The 26,962-nt window shown below is 43.1% G+C and overlaps 1 protein-coding gene across 2 annotated transcripts in view; it reads right to left on the reverse strand.

The window, feature by feature from the left end:
- The window catches only part of trim23 (tripartite motif containing 23), a 55,334-nt gene that overhangs the window by 22,345 nt on the left and 6,027 nt on the right, over positions 1 to 26,962 (reverse strand). For both annotated transcript variants that reach the window (XM_068034230.1, XM_068034221.1), the window contains exons 3-7: positions 26,556 to 26,677; positions 11,363 to 11,641; positions 8,778 to 8,960; positions 7,696 to 7,911; positions 5,673 to 5,807 (exon numbers count right to left, since the gene is read on the reverse strand). In XM_068034230.1, the coding sequence (XP_067890331.1) occupies positions 5,673 to 5,807; positions 7,696 to 7,911; positions 8,778 to 8,960; positions 11,363 to 11,641; positions 26,556 to 26,677 (935 nt within the window). The remainder of the gene's footprint in view (positions 1 to 5,672; positions 5,808 to 7,695; positions 7,912 to 8,777; positions 8,961 to 11,362; positions 11,642 to 26,555; positions 26,678 to 26,962) is intronic.

Below are 26,962 nucleotides of genomic sequence, written 5' to 3' on the forward strand. Positions count from 1 at the left end.
CTCACCACCCTCTGTGTAAAGAACTTGCCCGCACATCCCCTCTAAACTTTTCCCCTCTCACCTTAAACCTATGTCCCCTAGTAACTGACTCTTCCACCCTGGGAAAAAGCTTCTGACTATCCACTCTGTCCATGCCGCTCATAACTTTGTAAACCTCTATCATGTCGCCCCTCCACCGTTCCAGTGAAAACAATCCGAGTTTATCCAACCTCTCCGCATAGCTAATGCCCTCCAGACCAGGCAACATCCTGGTAAACCTCTTCTGTACCCTCTCCAAAGCCTCCATGTCCTTCTGGTAGTGTGGCGACCAGAATTGCACGCAATATTCTAAGTGCGGCCTGACTAAAGTTCTGTACAGCTGCAGCATGACTTGCCAATTTTTATACTCTATGCCCCGACCGATGAAGGCAAGCATGTCGTATGCCTTCTTGACTACCTTATCCACCTGCGTTGCCATTTTCAGTGACCTGTGGACCTATACGCCCAGATCTCTCTGCCTGTCAATACTCCTAAGGGTTCTGCCATTTACTGCATACTTCTCACCTCTGATCCCGTGTGACTTCACCTTTTGTACCAGTCTGCCATGAGGGACCTTGTCAAAGGCTTTACTGAAGTCCATATAGATAACATCCACTGCCCTTCCTTCATCAATCATCTTTGTCACTTCCTCAAAAAACTCAATCAAATTAGTGAGACACGACCTCCCCTTCACAAAACCATGCTGCCTCTCGCTAATAAGCTTGTTTGTTTCCAAATGGGAGTAAATCCTGTCCCGAAGAATCCTCTATAATAATTTCCCTACCACTGACGTAAGGCTCACCGGCCTATAATTTCCTGGATTATCCTTGCTACCCTTCTTAAACAAAGGGACAACATTGGCTATTCTCCAGTCCTCTGGGACCTCACCTGTAGCCAATGAGGATGCAAAGATTTCTGTCAAGGCCCCAGCAATTTCTTCCCTTGCCTCCCTTAGTATTCTGGGCTAGATCCCATCAGGCCCTGGGGACTTATCTACCTTAATGCTTTGCAAGACACCCAACTTTTTGATAACGACATGACCCAGACTATCTACACTCCCTTCCCTAGACTCATCATCCACCAAGTCCTTCTCTTTGGTGAATACTGATAAAAAGTACTCATTTAGTACCTCGCCCATTTCCTCTGGCTCCACACATAGATTCCCTTCTCTGTCCTTGAGTGGGCCAACCCTTTCCCTAGTTACCCTCTTGCTCTTTATATATGTATAAAAAGCCTTGGGATTATCCTTAATCCTGTTTGCCAATGACTTTTCATGACCCCTTTTAGCCTCCTGACTCCTTGCTCAAGTTCCTTCCGACTTTCTTTATATTCCTCAAGGGATTAGTCTGCTCCTAGCCTTCCAGCCCTTACGAATGCTTCCTTTTTCTTTTTGACTAGGCTCACAATATCCCGCGTTATCCAAAGTTCCCGAAACTTGCCAAATTTATCCTTCTTCCTCACAGGAACATGCTGGTCCTGGATTCTAATCAACTGACATTTGAAAGACTCCCACGTCAAATGTTGATTTACCCTCAAACAGACGCCCCCAATCTAAATTTTTCAGTTCCTGCCTAATATTGTTATAATTCGCCTTCCCCCAATTTAGCACCTTCACCCAAGGACTACTCTTATCCTTATCCACAAGTACCTTAAAACTTATGGAATTATGGTCACTGTTCCCGAAATGCTCCCCTACTGAAACGTCGACCACCTGGCCGGGCTCATTCCCCAATACCAGGTCCAGTACGGCACCATCCCTAGTTGGGCTATCTACATATTGTTTCAAGAAGCCCTCCTGGATGCTCCTTACAAATTCTGCCCCATCCAAGCCCCTAGCACTAAGTGAGTCCCAGTCAATATAGGGGAAGTTAAAATCACCCACCACTACAACCCTGTTACCTTTACATCTTTCCAAAATCTGTCTACATATCTGCTCCTCTACCTCCCGCTGGCTGTTGGGAGGCCTGTAGAAAACCCCCAACATCGTGACTGCACCCTTCCTATTCCTGAGCTCCACCCATATTGCCTCGCTGCACGACCCCTCCGAGGTGTCCTCCCGCAGTACAGCTGTGATATTCTCCTTAACAAGTAATGCAACTCCCCCACCCCTTTTACATCCCCCTCTATCCCGCCTCAGGGCTATCTTTGCCAATTTGATTTGTCCGATCGGTAGGAGGATTAAAATCACCCACAATTATTGCAGTAGCTTTCTTACAAGCCCCTATTATTTCTTGATTTATACTTTGTCCTACAGTGTGATGAGGTATTCAAAATCATGAGGAGTCTGGACAGAGTGGATCGGGAAAAAACTGTTCCAACTCATGAAAGGATCGAGAATGAGAGGGGACAGATTTAAAGTGATTGTCAAAAGAAGCAAACGTGACATGAGGAAAAACTTTTTCATGCAGCCGGTGGTTAAGGTCTGGAATGCACTACTCGAGAGTGTGGTGGAGGCAGGTTCAATTGAGGCTGTCAAAAAGAAATTGGACCTTAATCTGAAAAGGAAGAATGTGCAGGGCTACAGGGAGAAGGCAGTGGAATGGTATTAGGTGGCGAATAGCTCATTCGGAGAGCCGGTGCGAATGTGATGGACTGAATGGCCTCCTTCTGCGCTGCAACAATTCTCGTATTCTATGAAAATTATATATTGCCAGCATCTACTGCCATAAAAGGAAGTTGGAGTTACCGTTAAAGTTTGAAGTTCATAAAATAGTTTTCAGGGTCAGGAACTGAAGTGGGAAGTGGTAACTGGTAGTGAGCTCAGGTTGCACTTGCAGACAGAACAGAGGAATTTGACAAAGCAGTCACCAATTCTGAAAAGAGGAGGCCAAATGGACCATCCACTCTGCACTTCCAGCTGAAGATGGTTGCAAGCACTTCAGCCTTGTCTTTTTGCATTCATGCTGGGCTCAGTGATTGTTGAGGATGGGGATGCTCATGGAACCTCCTCCTCCCATTAGTTGTTTAATTTCACCACCATTTACGACTGTATGTGGCAGGACTGCAGAGCTATGATCTGATCCGTTGGTTGTGGGATCACTTTTAGCTCTATCTATAGCATGCTGCTTCTGCTGTTTAGCATGCATGTAGTCCTGTGTTGTAGCTTCACCAGTATGCCACCCAATGTTCCCTCCAATTTCTGCTTGCTGTGCACGGCTGGCTTGACGTACTGCATGGTCCTTCTAAGACCAACACACAGCCACACATCTTAAAGGGACGGTACTGGCGCGCAGCCGGCGTGTTCCCTGTGCAGTACATTCCCAATTGTTGCGGGTGCGATAACACACATTAGTGGTCCCCCTTGCATGCTCTTCTACACTCCTCATTGAACCAGGGCTGGTCCCCTGGCTTGATGGCAATGCTTTGCCATGAGGTTAGAGATAGTGATGGAATACAGTTCTCCTGCTGATGGCCCATAGTACCTCATGGATGCTGTCAGACCTGTTCTGAATCTATCCCATTTAGCATGGTAGTAGTGCCACATATGAAAAAGAGTGTGTCCTCTGTGTGAAGTCAGGATTTCCTCAATAAATGGACTGTGCAGTGGTCACCATCACAGACAAATGCATCTGGGGCAGGTAGATTGGTGAAGATGAGGCAAAAAAGGTTTCTCCCTTATGTTGGTTTCCTCATCACCTGCTTGCACGCCCAGTCTGACAGCTTTCTCCTTCAAGACTTGGCCAGCTCAGCCAGTAGTGGTGCTACCACTTGGCAATGGACAATGAAGTTTCCATCTAGATTACATTTGTTGTACCTTGCTACCAAAGAATCAGTACTTCATACACACAGCTGAGGCAGGACAGTAGGTAGTAATCAAAGTTTCCTTGCCCATGTTTGATCAGATGCCAATATATATCACTGTGCCACCAGCTTTGGTGGGTCTGTCCTGCTGGTGGCACATGAAGAATTCTGGGATGTTGGCTGAAAGATATGATTCAATGAGGTTGTTGCTTGACTAGTCTGTGGGACAGCTCTCCATATTTTGACAAGTTCCCAGATGTTAGCGAGGAGAATTTTACACGGTTAACTTGATTAAGTCATGTCCAAATCTGATGCCACGTGGTCCATCCAGTTTTATTTTTAATGTACTTTTTTGTAGTGGTTTCGTACAACTGAGTGGTTTGCTCGGCCATTTCAGAGGGCAGTTAAGAGTCAACTACATTGCTGTGGGTTTGGAATCATATACAGGCCAGACCAGGAAAGGACGGCAGGTTTCCTTCCCTAAAGGACAATAGCGAATCAGATGGGTTTATGACAATCTTCATGATAAGCTTCATGAGCATCATTACTGATACTAGCTTATTTTAATTAATTGATTTCAAATTCATAAATTATCACAGTAAAATTTGAACTCAAATGTCTGGTTATTGGTGCAGGTTTCTGACTTACTAGTTCAGTAACATAACCACTATGCTGCTGTAACTGATGTGAATTTTAATCACCTGTTATGCAAGTAAATGTAGCCAATTTGCACGCAGCAAGATGTCACAACAGCAATGGTGAATGTATTTGAGGCAGTGCTGGGTGAGGGAAGAATGTTGACCAGGACAAGGAGAAGAACTTTCTCCTCTTCTTTGAATAGTGTTCTGGGATCTTTAATGCCCACCTGGACTGACAGATGGAGCTTCTATTTCACTTGAAGGATGGTACCTCTGACAATACAGTAACCCCTCATACTGCACTAGTTCCGAGTATTCAAGTCTTGAAGTGGGGCTTAAACCTGAAACCATCTGACTCGAGGTAAAACTGCTACCAACTGAGCCAAGCTGAGATGGGCCAGTCCCCACAGGGTGGCATTTCCAGTCAATGGAATCTTGCTTTACTCTTAGGTCACTTAAACAAATGTAATTCAGTTATGATCATGTTTCAAAAATATTACATTGAAAGTTAACCATTGATCAACGCCTTTTATTTTGAAAACTAGGCAGTCTCTTATGAAAATGAGATTTTAAAAAACTGAGAACTCCCTATGTAAACGAAGTTTGTTCTAAAAAAGTTTATTTCCCCCCCTCATAACTCACTGCTTACTTACTACCTCCTCTATCTTACGCATTGATCTTATAAATTGATGTTTTTGTCCATTTTTGGTTTATTTCCTTTTTAATTTAAGCTTTCATTTCAATACTTCAGTCAATTTTTGATTTTTCTTGTTTCTTTTGTCCCAACTTTCCCTCCAATTTCTCTTGCGTGGCCAGTTTGTTACACTGAGGTCCCTTTAAGATTGGCCCGCGGCTGCACATGCACAGATCTTATAGGAACCGCTTCTTGTGCGCAGCCTATTTGATCCCTGCACAGCAAGTTCTGATTGCTGTGTGGGTGAGAGGGAACATTGTTCTCTATGTTATAATCTGGACCAGCTTGTGCTTCTTAAAGCTACTTATTATCACAGATCATTTCTATTGTGTTCCACATGATATACAAAACATTTATTCAACATTCATCTTGTTTGTTTTATTTTATGATTAACAGCTAAGTAAATTAAGTAATTTCTTTATACTTTCTTCCACTGGATTCTCAGGTCAAAGAACTGTATACTAAGCAGTGTGCCAAAAAATGGACAACTTTTATTTGGCATACAAACAACTAGACGGAAAGAAGATATGGCACATTACACTGCAGAGGGAGCACTGAATGATCAGGAAAAGATTCTTTACCTTTGTGAAGGTGACAGGGATACTAGCATCCAACTGAATGTGATCAGCGAGTTCTGTGAACTGTTGTTGTTGCTTCTGTAATGTTTCCAGCAAACGAGTAATCTCCTGTTTTGCCATTACCACACGACAATCATCCTAGCCAGGAAAACATTTCAAGCACACCAAGCTCAATTACCAGTGCAAGTACTACGTTTCATAATACTAAAAACAAATTAAGCATCATGATGTAGCATGACTTGTTGTATGAGGAATGTGAAAACATCAGTAGAGCTGAGTGTTGATGTAACATTAACTGAGAAAAATCAACAAAAGATACTCAATGTGCAAAAAATAATCTTCTGATAGTTTACACATGCAAAATCATAGCATGTCTACTTTTTTTTTGCATACAGATACTCACTGGCATCCTGTGGTTTTACACAGTTTTCTGTTTTTATTTTGATAATGCAACTAACTTTGTTGCATATTAATATTGAGTGAACTTTCATTTATACAGCACCTTACTGCATCAAGACTTTCAAAAACACTCCCAACTAAGGTAATGGCTTGAATTTACACTTCTTGAAAAACTGAATTTCCAATCTATGCCACTTGGGAAGGCTTCCAGGGACACTCCCTGACATGAAGAGGGAATAAATATTAAACAGATGAGAGAACAAGGAAGCAAGAGAGTGTGTACAAGCAGTTTTACAATAGCATTAGCAAAGATCAGGGAACAGTCATCCACACATTCTCTTGGTTGCAAATGCTGTGAGAACAGACAAAACAAAATGTGGATAAATAGGACATGTACATGTCACTGGTGTTTTCAAATCAGCTCTTTGTGTTCCAATCAAAAGCATTACAAGCCTACAAGTGACTACACTTTAAAAGTATTTCATTTGGCTCAAAATGCTTTGGGACATCTTGAGGTTGTGAATGGTGTTATATAAATGCAAATCTTCCTTTCAATTAGAAATTTACTTCATTTTTCTTGGTCCTTTTTCATTAAACAGGTTACATAATATCCATTTAAATTAGAAGGAATATCTACTACATTTTAAAAGATTAAGAAGCCATCTAGATTTTTGAAAATTACTATTCTGGAAAAGATGGCAGTTATCAATTTTTTATTCAGACTTAAAATAACGTTTGTATTCGATCAGGGCTGCATGTAGGCTGATTGACTGAAATGAACAATTTCTAAGGTTACCCAGCCAGCTGAACTTCAGTGCAAGTGAATGTTTTTATTCTTTCATGGGATGTGGTGTTGCTGGCAAAGCCAGCATTTGTTCCCCATCCCTAATTTCCCTTGACAACTGCTTACTAGCCATTTCAGAGGGCAGTTAAGAGTCAACCACATTGTTGTGGGTTGGAGTCACAAGTAAACCAGACCAGGCAAGGATGGCAGATTTCCTTCCCTAAAGGACATGAGTGAACCAGATGGGTTTTTACGACAATTGATGATGGTGCCATGGCACCATTACCGAGTCTAACTTTCAATTCCAATTTTTTATTAATGAATTGAATTTAAATTCCACCAGCTGCTGTGGTGGGATTTGAACCGTGTCCCCAGGGCATTGGTCAGAGCCTCTGGATTACTAGTTCAGTGACATTACCATAATGCCACTGTCTCCCCCAAATAGCTGTCCCATTACTACTATTCAATCATACCTCCTGCATTGATGCATTTCTTTTGTTTTTCTTCGGCCATACGTAAATTTAATTGCTGGCACGGCTTCTGTAAGTTGAGAGATAAGAGGGGCGAAGTAACGGAGCTTGACGTGTAAGTAAGGTATCCTCTATTACATTTGAAAGGATGCTTGAGAGCCAATCACAACATGTGATTTTTAAAAGGTACAATTCTTCCTCTAAGAGAATGGCTGTTCGACATTGTACTGCAATGTTTGAGACATAAAGATTGCGGGCAGGAGATACAGGTTTTACTATACTAATCTTATCCTGAAAGTTTTAATTGCGTACTGGATAAGAGTTATATATTAAAGGTGATACACAAAATGCTGTTCATGTTTTCAACACCTACCTGTTGTAATGTTTTTTCACAGTGGAGACAAGCTGTTGAAACTTGAGACAGTAGAATTGTCATGTCCTCTTGTTGTTGCCTCAGCCATATCAATTTCTCCCGCACGTGAGCATCAACTACGCTCAGTGCCATTTCCTCCTGCCGACAGAGAGTTTCATGCAACTCTGCAAAATATGCACGAACACAGGAACGTGCATTTTCAGCACTGCCTGGAACCTATGAGAGGGGCAAATCATGCTAAAGCATTAATATGGACCATATTCATAACAGGTGTATTGTAGGCTCTAATGTGGTATTGCAAAAGATACTGTAGCCATTATTAACTCTAAACAAAAAAAAACCTGCAGTGAGGTAGCAAGAAAACTCAAAAATGGATTTCTCTGACTTTTATTGGAAATCTCAATAGAAACATCTATTATTGTGTAATTTACCATTTTCTTTTCCTCCCACATCCGCAATTCCTTGTACTACTCGTGACTAAAAATGGCAATTCAAATTATTTTTTCAGTATGCGACAGCTGAGCGAGACAAGCTTCCCCTGGGTTCAGAATGCCTCCAAAAATCCGAGCCAACACTGGGTGACCAGCAGGTAATAATGAAAGAAAACTCATATCCTAACACCATTATGCAGGACAGCAGTAAGGCAATATAAAAGGCTACCACTTTGTGCTTTTTAAAAACTTTTAGATACTGAAATATTATGCTTACTCATTTGGTTCAGACAGCCAACATGGTCAGAGCTGTTCTGGATCTAATCTTCAGTAAAGATCCAGCTATATTACACCAGATAGACATAGATCATTATCTAGAATCAGTGATTGCATTATACCAAAAATGTTCATATCGGCCCATGAAACAGAAATATTGAACTTCAAAAGAGTAAGTGTTAGAGAACATAAGCTGATTTTCCAAAAAGAAGTTAACTGGACAACAATTAATAGTGCTTCAGTAAAATAAATTGGGAAATATTTAAAGGATATAATGGCGAGGCTGACCAAAATAAAAATCAATCAATATTATACTGAGGAATCTATAGCCTTGATCTTTAAGGACAGTCCCAAAGGAAGACATGTTAGTCTTACATGATCCGTGTGAGCCATTCCAATTCTGCTTTCTATTATTTGTTCTCTTCCTTCAATCTTCTGAATAATCCCAGCTAGTTTTCTGGAATAGTCAGAGATTTCCTCTGTAAAAGTACGGATGCAGTGCGCCATATCTAAAATAGATGCACGGATTTGATCTGCTTCAGTTTCTAAGAGTGTATTCTGCAATCATAAAAACATTTAAAACATAGATTGCATTAACTAGCATGTCACTAAACAGCAATAGACTTTGGCTTAAATGACTATTAATGAGAAACTTTTAAATTGCTTTCATCTTTTCAATCCAATTTTATAAGCAGTTTCTGAAACCTCGTTCGATCAACTATCACTTTTCATGCAAACTGTTTTTCTGCCAAATCCACTTTGAACCAACTGATGAGGTACATACGAACATACAAATTAGGAGCAGGAGTAGGTCCCTCAAGGCTGCTCTGCATTCAACAAGATCATGGCTGATCTGAATAACTTTAACTCCAGACTCCCGCCTACCTCAGATACCCTTTCACCCCCTTGCTTATCAAGAATCTATCCATCTCTGCCTTAAAAATATTTAAAAGCTCTGCTTCCACTGCCTTTTGAGGAAGAGAGTTCCAAAGACTCACGACCCTCTGAGAAAAAATTTCTCATCTGTCTTAAATGGGCAGCGACTCATTTTTAAATAATGACCCCTCATTCTAGATTCCCTTACAAGGGGAAACATCCTTTCCACATCCATCCTGTCATACGAGCACAATTCCCTCTTCCCAGGAAATTCAGACAGCAGAAATAAAACTATTCCACTAATGCATATTTTGACAAAAGCTACATCTTGACGGAGTACTTAAGTTGCAATATGTTGCCTGAGCTTTCCTGGTTAGAGTTTAGCCTGGCTGAGGTTTCAACAAAAGACAAAAGTTACTTTACAGCATGTGTCATCACTGATAGGTTCTTCCAAAAAATTCACCTTGACTGCTGATGACTGCAAAAAGATCTATATATAAACTAAGCTCCTCTAGTGTTGATAATAGTAGTTCAGAGCATGGCTGTGATGTTTAACTGAAACCTGGTCATTGCTTTAAATCAGCAAATTCAACTAATTGGTTGTGCTTTATTCAAGTTATTTACAGCGCAACTACAAATGCTTGTAAACTACAGGCTCCACATCCATTACACCTCTTTCCTTTGGTGTTGCTTAGAAGAAAAAAATCTTGCTGTGCATGTGGAAGGAAGGTAGCATGTAATTTAGTGGGAGAATTGGTAACTGGGCCTCTAGTGAGTCCCAGAAAGCAAGTTCTGTGATCAGGGAGGGGATTATGGGGTTGAAAAATTATTTAATTTTATTTTAGGGCGGCACAGTGGTGCAGTGGTTAGCACCGCAGCCTCACAGCTCCAGTAACCCGGGTTCAATTCTGGGTACTGCCTGTGTGGAGTTTGCAAGTTCTCCCTGTGTCTGCGTGGCTTTCCTCCGGGTGCTCCGGTTTCCTCCCACATGCCAAAAACTTGCAGGTTGATAGGTAAATTGGCGATTAGCAATTGCCCCTAGTATAGGTAGGTGGTAGGGAAATATAGGGACAGGTGGGGATGTGGTAGCAATATGGAATTAGTGTAGGATTAGTATAAATGGGTGGTTGATGGTCGGCACAGACTCGGTGGGCCGAAGGGCCTGTTTCAGTGCTGTATCTCTAAACTAAACTTTACTGGAACTGCATTTAATCAAAACAATGAGAGATGAAAGAACTTAAAGTAACTTTTTGACAAAATATAGGTGGCTTGCCTATGCAAAATCTATGAGTTAGCCTTGTGATTAGAGGGAAAACAGGCAAGCTGAAGTGAAAAAAATTATAAATTTGAATAGTAAAGGATTGAAATTGGACAACTGGGGGGTGAGAGATGCGTTGTTGTTTAAATCAAAGGTGTATGCGTGCGTATAGGGACCAATTATCTCAAGTTGTTCAGAGAGACCTAGACCTCCAAAGAAAGTGTAAATGAAAATCATGAATTTTTACAGCATGGGGAGGAGGCCACTTGGTCGAGTGCGCTGACATCGGTGTTCAATTATCCACAGTCCCACTTCCCGCCTTTAAAATTTTACAAAGCTACTGAAAGCAAGAAAATTAATTGTATAAGGTAAACATTACTGTAAAAAAAAAGAGAATTTATAACATTAGGCAGGAAATTTTATTTTGAACCCTGGATATTTAAGCTAGTGAGAAAGAAAAGACAGGGAAGGGAGTTTAACACTAGAAGGTCAGCCCTCCAGAAAAACATTTTTTTGGCCAGTACAAAACACTGTTTAGAGAGAGAAGAGGAAGAAACTTTCAAGTAACCTTCCTTTCTGAAAGGTAGCCTTTCTGTACTAAGACAGTGGTGGGAAGGTTGAATTGAAACAATAAATGAGCCCATAACTCAGCGGATTCGATTTTCAATTTACATCACATGCTCATAGCAAATGCTTAAAAATCTGTACAAAAAAAATGAAATTCCAAATACTAATGTATCTGTTCCATTTTAAATTCTCTGACAAGACCACATGAAATCAGTGTTGCAGGCTGCATACTTAACATATGAACTAAAATTACAAGTACCTTGTGGCCTTGATGCTTTGCGTATTCCTTGCATACACAGCACATTAGGGGACTTGATTGACATCCTTCCTCCAAACAAACAAACTCGATCACATGCACCTGGTGTTGAGAGCACATGGTCTTCTCATGTGGTTTGTCAGCCAGAGGTACGCGTCGATGTTTGGCCAACGTCCGTGTAGAATGTGTTAGCTGGGAGCAGTCTGCACAAAGATGAGTTGCGCACACGGTACAATACATGGATGCAATGTGGTTTTCATCTTCATCACAGCGGATAATACGCTTCAGAAATATTCATATCAAAAAAGTAGGCCGTTAGTTCATATACTGTCAAGAAACACTAATATGATTTCTGTCCAATTGTAACTGGTTTACTACACATGAAGAAACTGAAAGTACCATACAATAACATTACTGGCTGATAGACAATCACTTAAATTTTATCACAATGTGCAGACTAAAGAGCTCTATAACATTCATTAAATCATTACCCTGCAATGTAATGACAGAAAACAACAAAGAAAGACTTAGCAAGTCTTGCAGCATCTTCAGAGCGAGAAACAGTTCTGATGAAAGGTCACAGACCAGAAACATGAACTCTGTTTCTCTCTCCACAACTGCTGCAAGACCTGCGGAGTATTTCCAATATTTTCTGTTTTTATTTCAGATTTCCAGCTTCCGCAGTATTTTGCTTTTGTACCTAGTAGCATACCTTGGACTACTTTATACATTGTACTATATTTAATGAATGCATCATAACATCCGTTACTAATATCCGTTTCTGTCATTCTGGCAAAACATGTACTCCCATTTCTTGTGTAGCTCTACTCTATTTCAGAAAAACATCAAAGCTTTACCTTGGAAACAAAAAGGAGCCACATTCCTCACCCATCTCCAAAGTACAGCGATTGAAAACTGAAAGCTTATATAAGCAGCGCCCAATCACACCTGGCATATTACCCAAACTTAAAATCAGGGTCAGGTCAGAAGCCGGGTATAGAATCATAGAAGAGTACAGCACACAAAAAGGCCATTCAGCCATCGAGTCTGCTCTGGTTCTTTGGAATAGCAACCCCGTTAGTCTGACAGCCTAGCTCTTTACCCATATCCCTGAAGTTCTCTCTGAAGTATTTATCAAATTCCCTTTTTATCCAGTACTATCAGGCAGTGCATTCCAAATCATAATCGTTCATTGCATTAAAAGTTTTTCCTCTGGCTCTTTTGTCAATCAGCTTAAATCGGTTTCCTCTGGTTACCGACCCTTCAGCCATTGGAACGTTTCTCTTGATTTACTCTACTCAAACCCCTTACGATTTTAAGCATCTCTCTCAAATCTCCTCTGAGCCTTCTCTGTTCCAAGGAGAACAATCCCAGCCTCTCTGGTCAATCCAAATAACTATAATCCCTTATCTCTGGAACCTTTACATCCTTCCAAAAATGCAGTGCCCAGATTTAGAATTAGCCACTCCAGATGGGGCCAAACTAGTGTTTTCTACAGGTTTATCATAACTTCCTGGCTTTTTTATTCTGTGCCTCTATTTATAAAGCCCAGAGTCCCATATACTTTAATAACTGCTTTGCTTACCTGTCCTGCCACCTTCAAAGTTTGATGCACAAACACTCAAAAGTCTCTCGTCTTCTTGCAACCCCTTTAAAATTGTGCCACTTAGCATGTATTGTCCCTCATTATTCCTACCAAAATGCATCACCTCACACTTTTCTACACTGAACTTAATCTGTCATATGTCCATCCATTCCACCAGCCTATGTTCTCCTGAAGTCTATTATTAGCTTCCTCACTTTTTACATACGAACATACACATTAGAAGCAGGAGTAGGCCACTTGGCCCCTGAAGACTGCTCCGCCATTCCATAAGATCATGGCTGATCTGATTGTAATCTCAACTACACATTCCCGCCTACCCCCAATACCCTTTCACCCCCTTGCTTATCAACAATCCATCCAGCTCTGCCTTACAAACAAAGACTCTGCTTCCACCGCCTTTTGAGAAAGAGAGTTCCAAAGATTCACAACCCTGAGAAAAAAAATCTCCTTATCTAGGTGTTAAGTGGACGACCCCTTATTTTTAAATAGTGACCCCTAGTTCTAGATTCTCCCACAACAGGAAACATCCTTTCCACATTTACCCTGTCAACACACCTCAAGATCTTGTATGTTTCAATCAAGTCGCCTCTTACTCTTCTAAACTCCAGCGATACAAGCCTACTCCAAGCTTTCCTCATAAGACAACCCGCCCATTCCAGGTATTAGTCTAGTAAACCTTCCCAGAAGTGCTTCCAATGCATTTACATCCTTCCTTAAATAAGGAGGCCAATACTTGTACACAGTACTCCAGATGTGGTCTCACCAACGTCATGTATAGCTGAAGCATAACCTCCCTACTTTTGTAGTCAATTCCCCTTGCAATCAATGATAACATTCTATTAGTTTTTGTTACGAACAGGTGAAAAAGAGGTCTAGGGTTCTCTTTCAGCCTTCACCTGGTCTTACTGCAACAGGGTTTAATTTTAAATACACAGTGTTTTTAGCTCCCTCTTGGTGAATCCTTGTTCACCGCTTTCCAATTGTAAAGCAAAAAAAAAAACAACACAAATGGGCTTTCTTAGGTTTAAAGAAGAAACAGGACATCACTGCAGGAGTTCCTCAGGGTACTGTCCTAGGCCCAACCATCTTCAGCTGCTTCATCAATGACCTTCCTTCAATTATAATGTCAGAAGTGAGGATGTTCGCTGATGATTGCACAATGTTCAGCACCATTTGCGACTCCTCAGATCCTGAAGTAGTCCGTGTAGAAATGCAGCAAGACCTGGACAATATCCAGGCTTGGGCTGAGAAGTGGCAAGTAACATTCGCGCCACATAAGTGCCAGGCAATGACCATCTCCAACAAGAGAGAATCTAACCATCTCCCCATGACATTCAACGGCATTACCATCGCTGAATCCCCCACTATCAACATCCTAGGGGCTACCATTGACCAGAAACTGAACTGGAGTAGCCATATAAAATACCATGGCTACAAGAGCAGGTCAGAGGCTAGGAATCCTGAGGCGAGTAACTCACCTCCTGACTCCCCAAAGCCTGTTCACCATCTACAAGGCACATGTCAAGAGTGTGATGGAATACTCTCCACTTGCCTGGATGGGTGCAGCTCCAACAACACTCAAGAAGCTCGACACCATCCCGGACAAAGCAGCCCGCTTGATTGGCACCCCATCTACAAACATTCACTCCCTCCACCAACAAGAAGAACAAGGGCAGCAAATACATGGGAACACCACCACCTGCAAGTTCCCCTCCAAGTCACACACTATCCTGATTTGGAACTCTCGCGCCGTTCCTTCACTGTCGCTGGGTCAAAATGCTGGAACTCCCTTCCTAACAGCACTGTGGGTATACCTACCCCAAATGGTCTGCAGCGGTTCAAGAAGACCACCACCTTCTCTAGGGCAATTAGGGATGGGCAATAAATGCTGGCCTGGCCAGTGATGCCCACATCCCATGAATGAATAAAAAAAAGTTGAAGTTTATTAAACTTAAACTCGAATTCGGTTAACGCCTACGGATACACGCCACGCTCCTCGCAAGCATGCATATGCAATACACACATGCAAATAGAGATAGAAAAGAGAAGAAAAGAGTAGAAGATAAATAAAGTGGAAAGGTACGAAGCAATATCTGAAGAATTGTTGTTACGGTTCTTTGAGCTCACTGTAGAGTCCTTGATTGTAGGTAGATCTTGCTTTTCGTTGGGGTCCAGTATTCTTCTTAAACCTTGTTTGCTGTGGGAGACTTTTCTCTCTTGGGGTTCATGTGTCTTCAGTGGATTCAAAGGCTTGTGAGAATGAGATGGGAGCAGACAGGAGATATATCTTCTCAGTCCAGGAGCAAACAGCTTTCTGCCCAAACTGTTTGTACAAATTCAAAAAATTCATGTGGCCCAGCAGTTTAGTCATGTGACTAGCTGGTTTGACCATGTCCGTTTGTGTATTCGGCCATCTTAGTAGTCAACCTGGAATGCGAGCTCCCCCACCTCCAAAGTCTGGTGAACAAAGGTCCATTGTGGGTTGAATGTCAGGGAGTGACTGCTTTGTCCTTCCAAACACCGTCTGTTAACATGCAAATGTATTTTCCAGCCATGGCTAACCTGTTCAACAAGTCCTCCCCTCACTCCACTAACAGTTTAAAATCAACGTTCATGACAAAATTAATGTGCCTCATTCCTGGCAGGCGAGAGCCTAGCATGACACTTTCCGAATTACTTGCTGTACCTGCATACTAAACTTTTGCGATTCATGCACTAGGACATCCAGATCCCTCTGCACCTCACAGCTCTGTAATTTCTCAGCGTTTAGAGAATATGCTTCGTTTTTATTCTTCCTGCCAAAATGGACAATTTCACATTTTCCCACATTATACCCCATTTGCCAGGTCTTTGCCTACTCACTTAACCTATCTATATCCCTTTGTAGCCTCATGTCCTCCTCACAATTTACTTTCCTAACTATCTTTGTAAGTGCCTGGAGGTGGTCAGTGGTTTGTGAAGCAGTGCCTGGAGTGGCTATAAAGGCCAATTCTAGAGTGACAGGCTCTTCTACAGGTGCTGCAGATAAAATTGGTTGTTGGGGCTGTTACACAGTTGGCTCTCCCCTTGCACTTCTGTCTTTTTTCCTGCCAACTGCTAAGTCTCTTCGACTCGCCACACTTTAGCCCTGCCTTTATGGCTGCCCGCCAGCTCTGGCGATCGCTGGCAACTGACTCCCACGACTTGTAATCAATGTCACAGGACTTCATGTCGCATTTGCAGACGTCTTTAAAGCGGAGACATGGACGGCCGCTGGGTCTGATACCAGTGACGAGCTCGCTGTACAATGTGTCCTTGGGGATCCTGCCATCTTCCATGTGGCTCACATGGCCAAGCCATCTCAAGCGCCGCTGGCTCAGTAGGGTGTATATTCTGGGATGTTGACCACCTCGAGGACTTCTGTGTTGGAGATACGGTCCTACCACCTGATGCCAAGGATTCTTCGGAGGCAGCGAAGATGGAATGAATTGAGATGTCGCTCTTGGCTGACATACATTGTCCAGGCCTTGCTGCCATAGAGCATGGTACTGAGGACACAGGCTTGATGCACTCGGACTTTTGTGTTCCGTGTCAGTGCGCCATTTTCCCACACTCTCTTGGCCAGTCTGGACATAGCAATGAAAGCCTTTCCCATGCACTTGTTGATTTCTGCATCGAGACAGGTTACTGGTGATAGTTGAGCCTAGGTAGATAAACTCCTGAACCACTTCCAGAGTGTGGTCGCCGATATTGATGGATGGAGCATTTCTCACGTCCTGTCCCATGATGTTCGTTTTCTTGAGGCTGATGGTTGGGCCAACTTCGTTGCAGGCAGCCACAATCCTGTCGATGAGTCTCTGCAGACACTCTTCAGTGTCAGATGTTAATACAGCATCGTCAGCAAAGAGGAGTTTCCTGATGACGACTTTCCGTACTTTGGTCTTTGCTCTTAGACGGGCACCTGATCTTGTGTGGAGGAAAATTCCTTCTTCTGAAGACTTGAACGCATGTGAGAGCAGCAGGGAGAAGAAGATCCTAAACAGTGCAGGTGCGAGAACACAGCCCTGTTTCACGCCACTCAGGATAGGAAAGGGGTCTGATGAAGCATTGCTATGCTGAATTGTGCCTTTCATATTGTCATGGAATGAGGTGATGATTCTTAGTAGCTTTGCTGGACATCCAATCTTTTCTAGTAGTCTGAAGAGACCACGTCTGCTGACGGGATCGAAGGCTTTGGTGAGATCAATGAAAGCAACATAGAGGGGAATCTCTTGTTCGCAGCATTTCTCCTGTAGCTGGCGAATGGAGAACAGCATGTCGATGGTGGAACTCTCTGCTCGAAAGCCACACTGTGCCTCAGGGTAGACACGCTCAGCCAGCTTCTGGAGCCTGTTTAAAGCGACTGGAGCGAAGACCTTCCCCACTATGCTGAGCAGGGAGATTCCACGGCAGTTGTTGCAGTCACCGCGGTCACCCTTGTTCCTATAGAGGGTGATGATATTGGCATCGCGCATGTCCTGTGGTACTGCTCCCTCGTCCCAGCACAGGCAAAGCAATTCGCAGAGTGCTGAGAGTATAGCAGGCTTAGCACTCTATTATTTCAGGGGTAATGCCGTCCTTCCCAAGGGCTTTTCTGCTGGCTAGAGAATCAATGGCATCACTGAGTTCCAATTTTGTTGGCTGTACGTCCAGCTCATCCATGACTGACAGAGACTGGGCTGCATTGAGGGCGGTCTCAGTGACAACATTTTCCCTGGAGCACAGTTCTAGGTAGTGCTCCACCCAGCAGTCCATTTGCTTGCATTGGTCAGTGATTGTGTCCCCTGATTTAGATTTGAGGGGGGCGATCTTCTTGATGGTTGGCCCAAAAGCTCTCAATGCCATCATACATTCCTCTGATGTTTCCAGTGTCGGAGGCCAGCTAAATATGACTGCATAGGTGTTGCCAGTAGTCATTTGCGCAGCGCCTGGCTGTTCTACGTGCAGCGCTTCTGCGTGCTTTAAGTGCTCCGGATGTTAACTCGCTGGGAGCTTTCTTGTAGTTCAACAGTGCAATGCGTTTAGTGGCTATGACAGGTTCCAGCTCTTCAAAGTGAGATTGAAACCAGTCTGCATTCTGCTTCACACGTTTGCCATAGGTGGTCATAGCTGAGTCATAGATGGCATCGCTGATGTGGGTCCACTTGGTCTCTGCATCCCCTGTAGGAGTGTTTTGAAGGGCTTCCTGCTATAATGTCTTTAATAATAGCTTAACATTTTCCCTATGACAGAAGTTAAGCTAACTAGCCTGCAGTTTCCTGCTTTCTGTCTCCTTCCCTTTTTGAATAAAGGAATTACATTCGCTGTTTTCCAATCTAATGGAACCTTCCCCGAATCTAGGGAATTATGGAAAAATCAAAAGCCACGCATCAACTATCTCACTGGCCACTTCTTCTTAGATCCTAGGATGAAGTCCATCAGGACCCAGGGACTTGTCAGCCTGCAGCTCCAACTATTTGCTCAGTACCACTTCCCTGGTGATTGTAATTTTCTTGAGTTCCTCCCTCCCTTCCATTTCCTGATTTACAACTATTTCTGGCATGTTATTTGTATCCTCTAATGAAGACCAATGCAAAATACCTGTTCAATTCATCTGCCATCTCCTTATTTTCCCTTATTAATTCTCCAGACTCACTTTCTATAGGACCAACGCTCACTTTGTTAACTTTTCTTTTTTAAATATCTATAGAAACCCTTATTATCTGACTTTATATTTCTCACCAGCTTTCTCTCATACTCTAATTTTTCTCTCCTTACTCATCTTTTAGTTGTTCTTTGCTGCTTTTTATATTCTGTCCAATCTTCTGACCTACCACCCATCTTTGTGCAATTATATGCTTTTTCTTTAAATTTGATACTATCTTTTTAGTTAACCACTGGTAGTGGATCCTCCCCTTGGAATTTTTCCTTCTCATTGGAATGTATCTATTGTGTATTCTGAAATATCCCCTTGAATATCTACCACTGCATCTCTATTGACGTATCCCTTAACCTACTTTGCCAGTTCACTTTAGCTAGCTCTGCTTTCATGGTCTCAATTGCCCTTATTTAAGTTTATAATACGAGTCTTAGACCCACTCTTCTCTCCCTCAAACTGAATGTAAAATTCAATCATATTATGATCACTTTTGCCTCGGGGCACCTTCACTATGAGGTCATTAATTAATCCTATCTTGTTGCACAATACCAGGTCTAGTAAAGCCTGCTCTTTGGTTGGCTCCAGAATGTGCAGTTCTAAGAAACTATCCCAAAAACACATTCTATGAACTCCTTATCTAGACTACCTTTGCCCATCTGATTTTTCTAATCTAAATGTACATTATAATCCCCCATGATTATCGCCATACCTTTCTGACAAGCACCCATTATTTATTTCTTTATACCCTGTCCTACCATGTGGTTACTGTTAGGGGGCCTGTACACCACAAGTGACTTCTTGCCTTTAACATTTCTCATTTCAACCCAAACTGCTTCCACATCCTGGTTGCCTGAACTTAGGTCATCCCTACTCTATTGTGCTAATACCGTTATTAATTACCAGAGCCACCCTCCACCTTTTCCTAGCTTCCTGTAATTCCTAAATGTCTTCAATATTCAGGTCCCAATCTATGCCACCCTGGAGCCATGGCCCTGTAATGGCCATCAGATCGTACTTATTTTTAATTCAGTTCATCTGTTTTGTTTTGAATGCTACCTGCATTCAGATACAGAGCCTTTAGTTTTGTCCTTTTATTATTTTTCTAACCTCTAGCCTTGTCTTCTGATTTACTCTTAGATTTGTAATCACTGTCCCTTCCTGTCACTGTCTGGTTATCTTTTCCCATATTAATACCTTTCTCTCTTGCCCTGTCTCTACTCTTTGATTTCCCACATCTTCCCAAATTCAATCCTTTGCCCCACTATTTAGTTTAAAACCCTCTCTACTTCCCCAGTTATGTGACTCACTAGAACACCAGTCCCAGCACAGTTCAGGTGTAGACCGTCCCAATGGTACAGCCCCCACTTTCCCCAGTGCCCCACGAACTGGAACCCACTTCTACCACACCAGTCTTAGAGCCACGCATTCATAGTAACATAGGAACAATAGGCCATCGAGCCTGCTCCGCCATTCAATGTGATTTGGGGCGGCACAGTGGCGCAGTGGTTAGCACCGCAGCCTCTCAGCTCCAGCAACCCGGGTTCGGTTCTGGGTACTGCCTGTGCGGAGTTTGCAAGTTCTCCCTGTGACCGTGTGGGTTTCCGCCGGGTGTTCCGGTTTCCTCCCACAAGCCAAAAGACTTGCAGGTTGATAGGTAAATTGGCCATTATAAATTGTCACTAGTATAGGTAGGTGGTAGGGAAATATAGGGACAGGTGGGGATGTTTGGTAGGAATATGGGATTAGTGTAGGATTGGTATAAATGGGTGGTTGATGTTCGGCACAGACTCGGTGGGCCGAAGGGCCTGTTTCAGTGCTGTATCGCTAATCTAAAAAAAAAGCCAAAGACTTGCAGGTTGATAGGTAAATTGGCCATTGTAAATTGCCCCTAGTGTAGGGAGGTGGTAGGAGAATGGTGGGGATGTGGTAGGGAATATGGGATTAATGTAGGATTAATGTTGTTGGTTGGCACAGACTCGGTTGGCAGAAGGGCCTGTTTCAGTGCTCTTTCATTCTATGACTCTATGGTTGATCTTCCACTTCAATGCCTTTTTCCCACACTATTCCCATATCCCTTAATGTCATTGGTATTTAGAAATGACAATTGTTGCTTTAAACATACTCAATGACTGAGCTTCCACAGCCCTCTGGGGTAGAGAATTCCAAAGATTCACAACCTCTGAGATGAGGAGGGATTTCTTCACCCAGAGTGGTGAACCTGTGGAATTCTCTACCACAGAAAGCAGTTGAGGCCAAATCATTAAATATATTCAAGAAAGAGTTAGATATTGTTCTTGGGGCCGAAAGGGTCAAGGGATACAGGGAGAAAGGAGGAACAGGGTACAGAGTTTGGATGATCAGCCATGATCATATTGAATGGAGGTGCAGGCTCGAAGGGCCGAATGGTCTACTCCTGCTCCTATTTTACTATGTTTCTAAAGAAATTTCTCCTCATTTCTGGCCTAAGTGGCTTCCCCCTTATTGTGAAATTGTGTCCCCTGGTTCTAGACCCCCAAACCAGGCGAAACATTTCACCTACATCTACCCTGTCTATCCCTTTAAGTATTTTGTCGGTTTCAATGAGATCACCTCTCATTCTTCGAAACTCTAGAGAATACAGGACCCGTTTCCCCAATTCCTCTTCATAGGATAGTCCTGCCATCCCGGGAACAAGTCTGATGAACCTTCATAGCACTCCCTCTATGGCAATATCCTTCCCATGGTAAGGGGACCAAAACTGCACAGAGTACTCCTGGTGCGGTCTAACCAAGGTTCTATACTTCACTACTCCTGTACTCAAATCCTCTTGCAATAAAGGCTAACATACCATTATTCTTCCTAACTGCTTGCTGCACCTGTCTGTTAGTTTTCAGTGACTTACTGATGAGGACACCTAGGTCCCTTTGTATATCTACACTTTCTAATCTCTTACCATTTAAGAAATACTCTACACATCTGTTCCTCCTACCAAAGTGGATAACCTCACATTTTTCCACATTATATTCCATCTGCCATGTTCCAGCCCACTCACTGAGTCTGTCCAAATCCCCTCGAAGCCAGTTTGCATCATCCTCACAACACACATTCCCACCTAGTTTTGTGTCTTCCGCGAACTTGGAAATACTACATTTGGTCCCCACATCCAAATCATCGATATATATTGTGAATAGCTGGGGCCTAAGTACTGATCCTTGCAGCACTCCACTAGTCACAGCTGCCAACGCGAGAATGACCCGTTCATCCTAACTCTCTGCTTTCTGCCTGTTAACCAATCCTTAATCCATGCCAGTATGTTACCTCCTATTCCATGTGCTTTAATTTTGCTAACCAATCTCCTGCAGGGGACTTTATCAAAAGCCTTCTGAAAATCCAATTATACCACGTCCACCGACTCCCCTTTATCAATTTTGTTAGTAACATCCTCAAAAAAAACTCCAACAGGTTCACCAAACATGATTTCCCATTCATAAATCTATGTTGACTATGCCCAGATTATTATCCAAGTGTCCATTTATCACATCCTTTGGAATAGATTCTAGCATTTTCACTACGCCTGATGTATGGCTAACAGGTCTGTAGTTCCCAGTTTTGTCGCTCCCTCCCTTCTTAAATAGTGGGGTGACATTTGCTACCTTCCAATCTGCAGGAACCATTCCAGAATCTACAGAATTTTGAAAGATGATCACCAATGCATCCACTATCTCCACAGCTACCTCTTTCAACAGTCTGGGATGTAGAATATCAAGTCCTGGGGACATATCAACCTTCAGCCCCATTAATTTCTCCAATACAATCTTCTTACTAATACTTATTTCCTTCAATTCCCCATTCTCCCTAGTCCTGGAAAATTTCTCTAATCTTATTTGCCCTATTCCAATTTGCACATGGTTCAGGTAATAATCCAGAAATTATTACCTTTAAGGTTCTGCTTCTTAATTTGGTGCCTAGCTCCTCATCTTGACTATACAGAACTTCTTCCTTTGTCCTGCCTACGTCGTTGGTACCTACATGGACCACAACGATTGGATCCTCCCCCTCCAGCCCTGAGCAGATGTCCCAAACCCTGGCACTGGTCAGGCAACACAGTCTTCTGGACTCTTGCTCTTTGCTGCAGAGAACAGTGTCAATCCCCCTCACTATACTGTCCCCTACTACCACTACTTTCCTTTTTGCTCCCTCCACTTGAACGGCTTCCTGTACCATGGTGCCATGGTCAGTCTGCTCATCCACACTACAGCCCTCGCTCTTGTCCATATAGTTGCAAGAGTCTTGAACTTGCTGCTCAATTGCAAGGGCTGAAGCTCCTCCACTCCCACCTTCTCGATCCCCTTACCTGCTTGACTCGCAGTCACACCCTCCTGTCCCTGACCAAAATTGATCACCCTATCCTAACGAGTGTGACTGCCTTCTGGACCAACGTGTCCAGGTAACTTTCCCCCTCCCCGATGCATCACAGTCTGCAGCTCGGCCTCCAGCTCAATGACTCTGAGCTGAAGTTCAAGCCGCAGACACTTACTACAGACGTGGTTGCCATGGCATACTGCAGCCGCGACATGTCACCTGTCTGCCATCTTTATTGTGTTAATTTAATTTAATTTATTTTCTCTTAATTCATTTATAGTTCCCCTCCTTACCGAACTCCCTCACTTACCCCTTGTATACCCCTATTTAAAACTAAGAAACCTAACTTGCCTCTCAACTTAAACAGTAATTTCAGTTAATTGCTAAATGTAAATAAACAAACAAAACCAAAACTAGACTCGAGAAATTAATCCTTAAAATCCACTCACTTACCAAACTCCTTCTTCACACTCTGTGCCCTCCAGCAGCACTCAGTGCAGACAATTACATACTATAAATCAGTACTATGGATCAGTACTTGGAGCTACGATGTTGTGGCCATTACGGAGACTTGGATATCACAGGGGCAGGAATGGATGTTGGATGTTCCGGGGTTTAGATGTTTCAAAAGGAATAGGGAGGGAGGTAAAAGAGGTGGGGGAGTGGCATTGCTAATCAGGGATAGTATCACAGCTGCAGAAAGGGAGGTCGTCGAAGAGGGTTTGTCTACTGAGTCAGTATGGGTGGAAGTCAGAAACAGGGAAGGAGCAGTCACTTTATTGGGAGTTTTCTATAGACCCCCCAATAGCAACAGAGATACGGAGGATCAGATTGGGAGGCAGATTTTGGAAAGGTGCAGAAGTAACAGGGTTGTTGGCATGGGTGACTTCAACTTCTCTAATATTGATTGGAACCTCCTTAGTGCAAATAGTTTGGATGGAGCAGTTTTTGTCAGGTGTGTCCAGGAAGCTTTCCTAACTCAATATGTAGATAGGCCGACTAGAGGGGAGGCTATGTTGGATTTGGTGCTTGGCAACGAACTATAGTCATGGAGAGGGATAGGAGCAGACGGGATGGGAAAATATTTAATTGGGGGAGGGGGAATTACAATGCTATTAGGCAGGAACTGGGGAGCTTAAATTGGGAACAGATGTTCTCAGGGAAATGCACGACAGAAATGTATAGGTTGTTTAGGGAGCACTTGCTGCGACTGCTGGATAGGTTTGTCCCGATGAGGCAAGGAAGGGATGGTAGGGTGAAGGAACCTTGGATGACAAGAGATGTGGAACAGCTAATCAAGAGGAAGAAGGAAGCTTACTTAAGGTTGAGGAAGCAAGGATCAGACAGGGCTCTGGAGGGTTACAAGGTAGACAGGAAGGAACTGAAGAATGGACTTAGGAGAGCTAGAAGGGGACATGAAAAAGTCTTGGCGGGTAGGATTAAGGAAAATCCCAAGGCGTTCTACACGTGAGGAACAAGAGGATGGCCAGAGTGAGGGTAGGGCCGATCAGGGTTAGTGGAGGGAACTTGTGCCTGGAGTCGGAGGTGGTAGGGGAGGTCCTAAATGAATACTTTGCTTCAGTATTCACTAATGAGAGGGACCTTATCGTTTGTGAGGACAGCATGAAACAGGCTGATATGCTCGAACAGGTTGATGTTAAAGAGGAGGATGTGCTGGAAATTCTGAAAGACATGAGGATAGATAAGTCCCCGGGGCCAGATGGGATATACCCAAGGTTTTTACGGGAAGCGAGGGAAGAGATTGCTGCGCCTTTGGCGATGATCTTTGCGTCCTCGCTGTCCACTGGAGTAGTACCAGATGATTGGAGGGTGGCAAATGTTATTCCCTTGTTCAAGAAAGGGAATAGGGATAACCCTGGGAATTACAGACCAGTCAATCTTACGTCGGTGGTGGGCAAATTATTGGAGAAGATTCTGAGAGACAGGATTTATGATTATTTGGAAAAGCATAGTTTGATTAGAGATAGTCAGCATGGCTTTGAGAGGGGCAGGTCATGCCTCACAAGCCTTATGGAATTCTTTGAACATGTGACAAAACACATTGATGAAGGAAGAGCAGTGGATGTGGTGTATATGGATTTTAGCAAGGCGTTTGATAAGGTTCCCCATGGTAGGCTCATTCAGAAAGTAAGGAGGCATGGGATACAGGGAAATTTGGCTGTCTAGATACAGAATTGGCTGGCCCATAGAAGACAGAGGGTGGTAGTAGATGGAAAGTATTCAGCATGGAGCTCGGTGACCAGTGGTGTTCCACAGGGATCTGTTCTGGGACCTCTGCTCTTTGTGATTTTTATAAATGACTTGGATGAGGATGTGGAAGGCTGGGTTAGTAAGTTTGCCGATGACACAAAGGTTGCTGGAGTTGTGGATAGTGTGGAGGGCTGTTGTAGGTTGCAACAGGACATTGACAGGATGCAGAGCTGGGCTGAGAAGTGGCAGATGGAGTTCAACCTGGAAAAGTGTGAAGTGATTCATTTTGGAAGGTCGAATTTGAATGCAGAATACAGGCTTAAAGACAGGATTCTTGGCAGTGTGGAGGAACAGAGGGATCTTGGGGTCCACGTCCAAAGATCCCTCAAAGTTGCCACCCAAGTTGATAGGGTTGTTAAGAAGGCATATGGTGTGTTGGCTTTCATTAACAGGGGGATTGAGTTTAAGAGCCGCGAGGTTATGCTGCAGCTCTATAAAGCCCTGGTTAGACCACACTTGGAATATTGTGATCAGTTCTGGTCGCCTCATTATAGGAAGGATGTGGAAGCTTTAGAGAGGGTGCAGAGGAGATTTACCAGGATGCTGCCTGGACTGGAGGGCATGTCTTATGAAGAAAGGTTGAGGGAGCTAGGGCTTTTCTCATTGGAGCGAAGAAGGATGAGAGGTGACTTGATAGAGGGGTACAAGATGATGAGAGGCATAGATAGAGTGGATAGTTAGAGACTTTTTCCCAGGGCGGAAAGGGCCATCACCAGGAGGCATAATTTTAAGGTGACTGGAGGAAGGTTTAGGGGAGATGTCAGAGGTAGGTTCGTTACACAGAGAGTGGTGGGTGCGTGGAATGCACTGCCAGCGGTGGTAGTAGAAGCAGATACATTAGGGACATTTAAGCGACTCTTGGATAGGTACATGGATGATAGTTGAATGAAGGGTGTGTAGGTAGTTTGATCTTCGAGTAGGTTAAAGGGTCGGTACAACATCGTGGGCCGAAGGGCCTGTACTGTGCTGTACTGTTCTATGTTCTATATTTCCTATTTTCATGTCATCTGCAAATTTTTAAATTGTGCCTTGTGCCAAGTCAAAGTCATTAATGTATGTAAAAAAACAGCAGTGGTCCTCATACTGAACCTTAAACTGATTGGCCTGGAATTGCCAGGTTTATCCTTCTCCCCTTTTTTGAAGAAGGGTTTAACAGTTGCAATCCTCCAGTCCTTTGGACTTTGACCTCCCTTTCCCCTGATCTGCCATTCATGATATTGATGCCTGTCAATCTGCTCCTCAAATTTCTGCCCCCACCTCTGGCATATTATCTCCCTTAGATCCCATAGTTTTCCACTTACGTGACATTCAGAGTTACGTACCTCTCCTGATATTCCCAGAACCACTTCAGATGCTCCATGGTGATTGGCTGTGCCATTCTGCAACCGTTCTAGGAGCTCCAACAAGGCAAAATTTTTCTTTAAGCCCCAGACACCTGAATCACCTGTCAAATGAATTCATATTCAGTCTACATCAAGCCTTCAGTATTTTCTTCTATTAAATTTCTATTCTAATCAACCCAAGGATATTCTGAGTACTTGACTATTTCAGTACATTTTTCATGAGAAAAGGAAAACAAAATAAATGTGTAGAATCAAAACATTTCTTAATTCATTGTGTGTTGTGTGAGGGTAAAACACTAATTTTGTTATACATAATATCTTTTCATGTAGAAACACTGCAGTTATCTTCAAAGCAATAAGATGAAACTAAGTCCATCAAGGTGAAG

Source organism: Heterodontus francisci, chromosome 1 (assembly GCF_036365525.1).
Source record: "Heterodontus francisci isolate sHetFra1 chromosome 1, sHetFra1.hap1, whole genome shotgun sequence".
NCBI lineage: Eukaryota > Metazoa > Chordata > Chondrichthyes > Heterodontiformes > Heterodontidae > Heterodontus > Heterodontus francisci.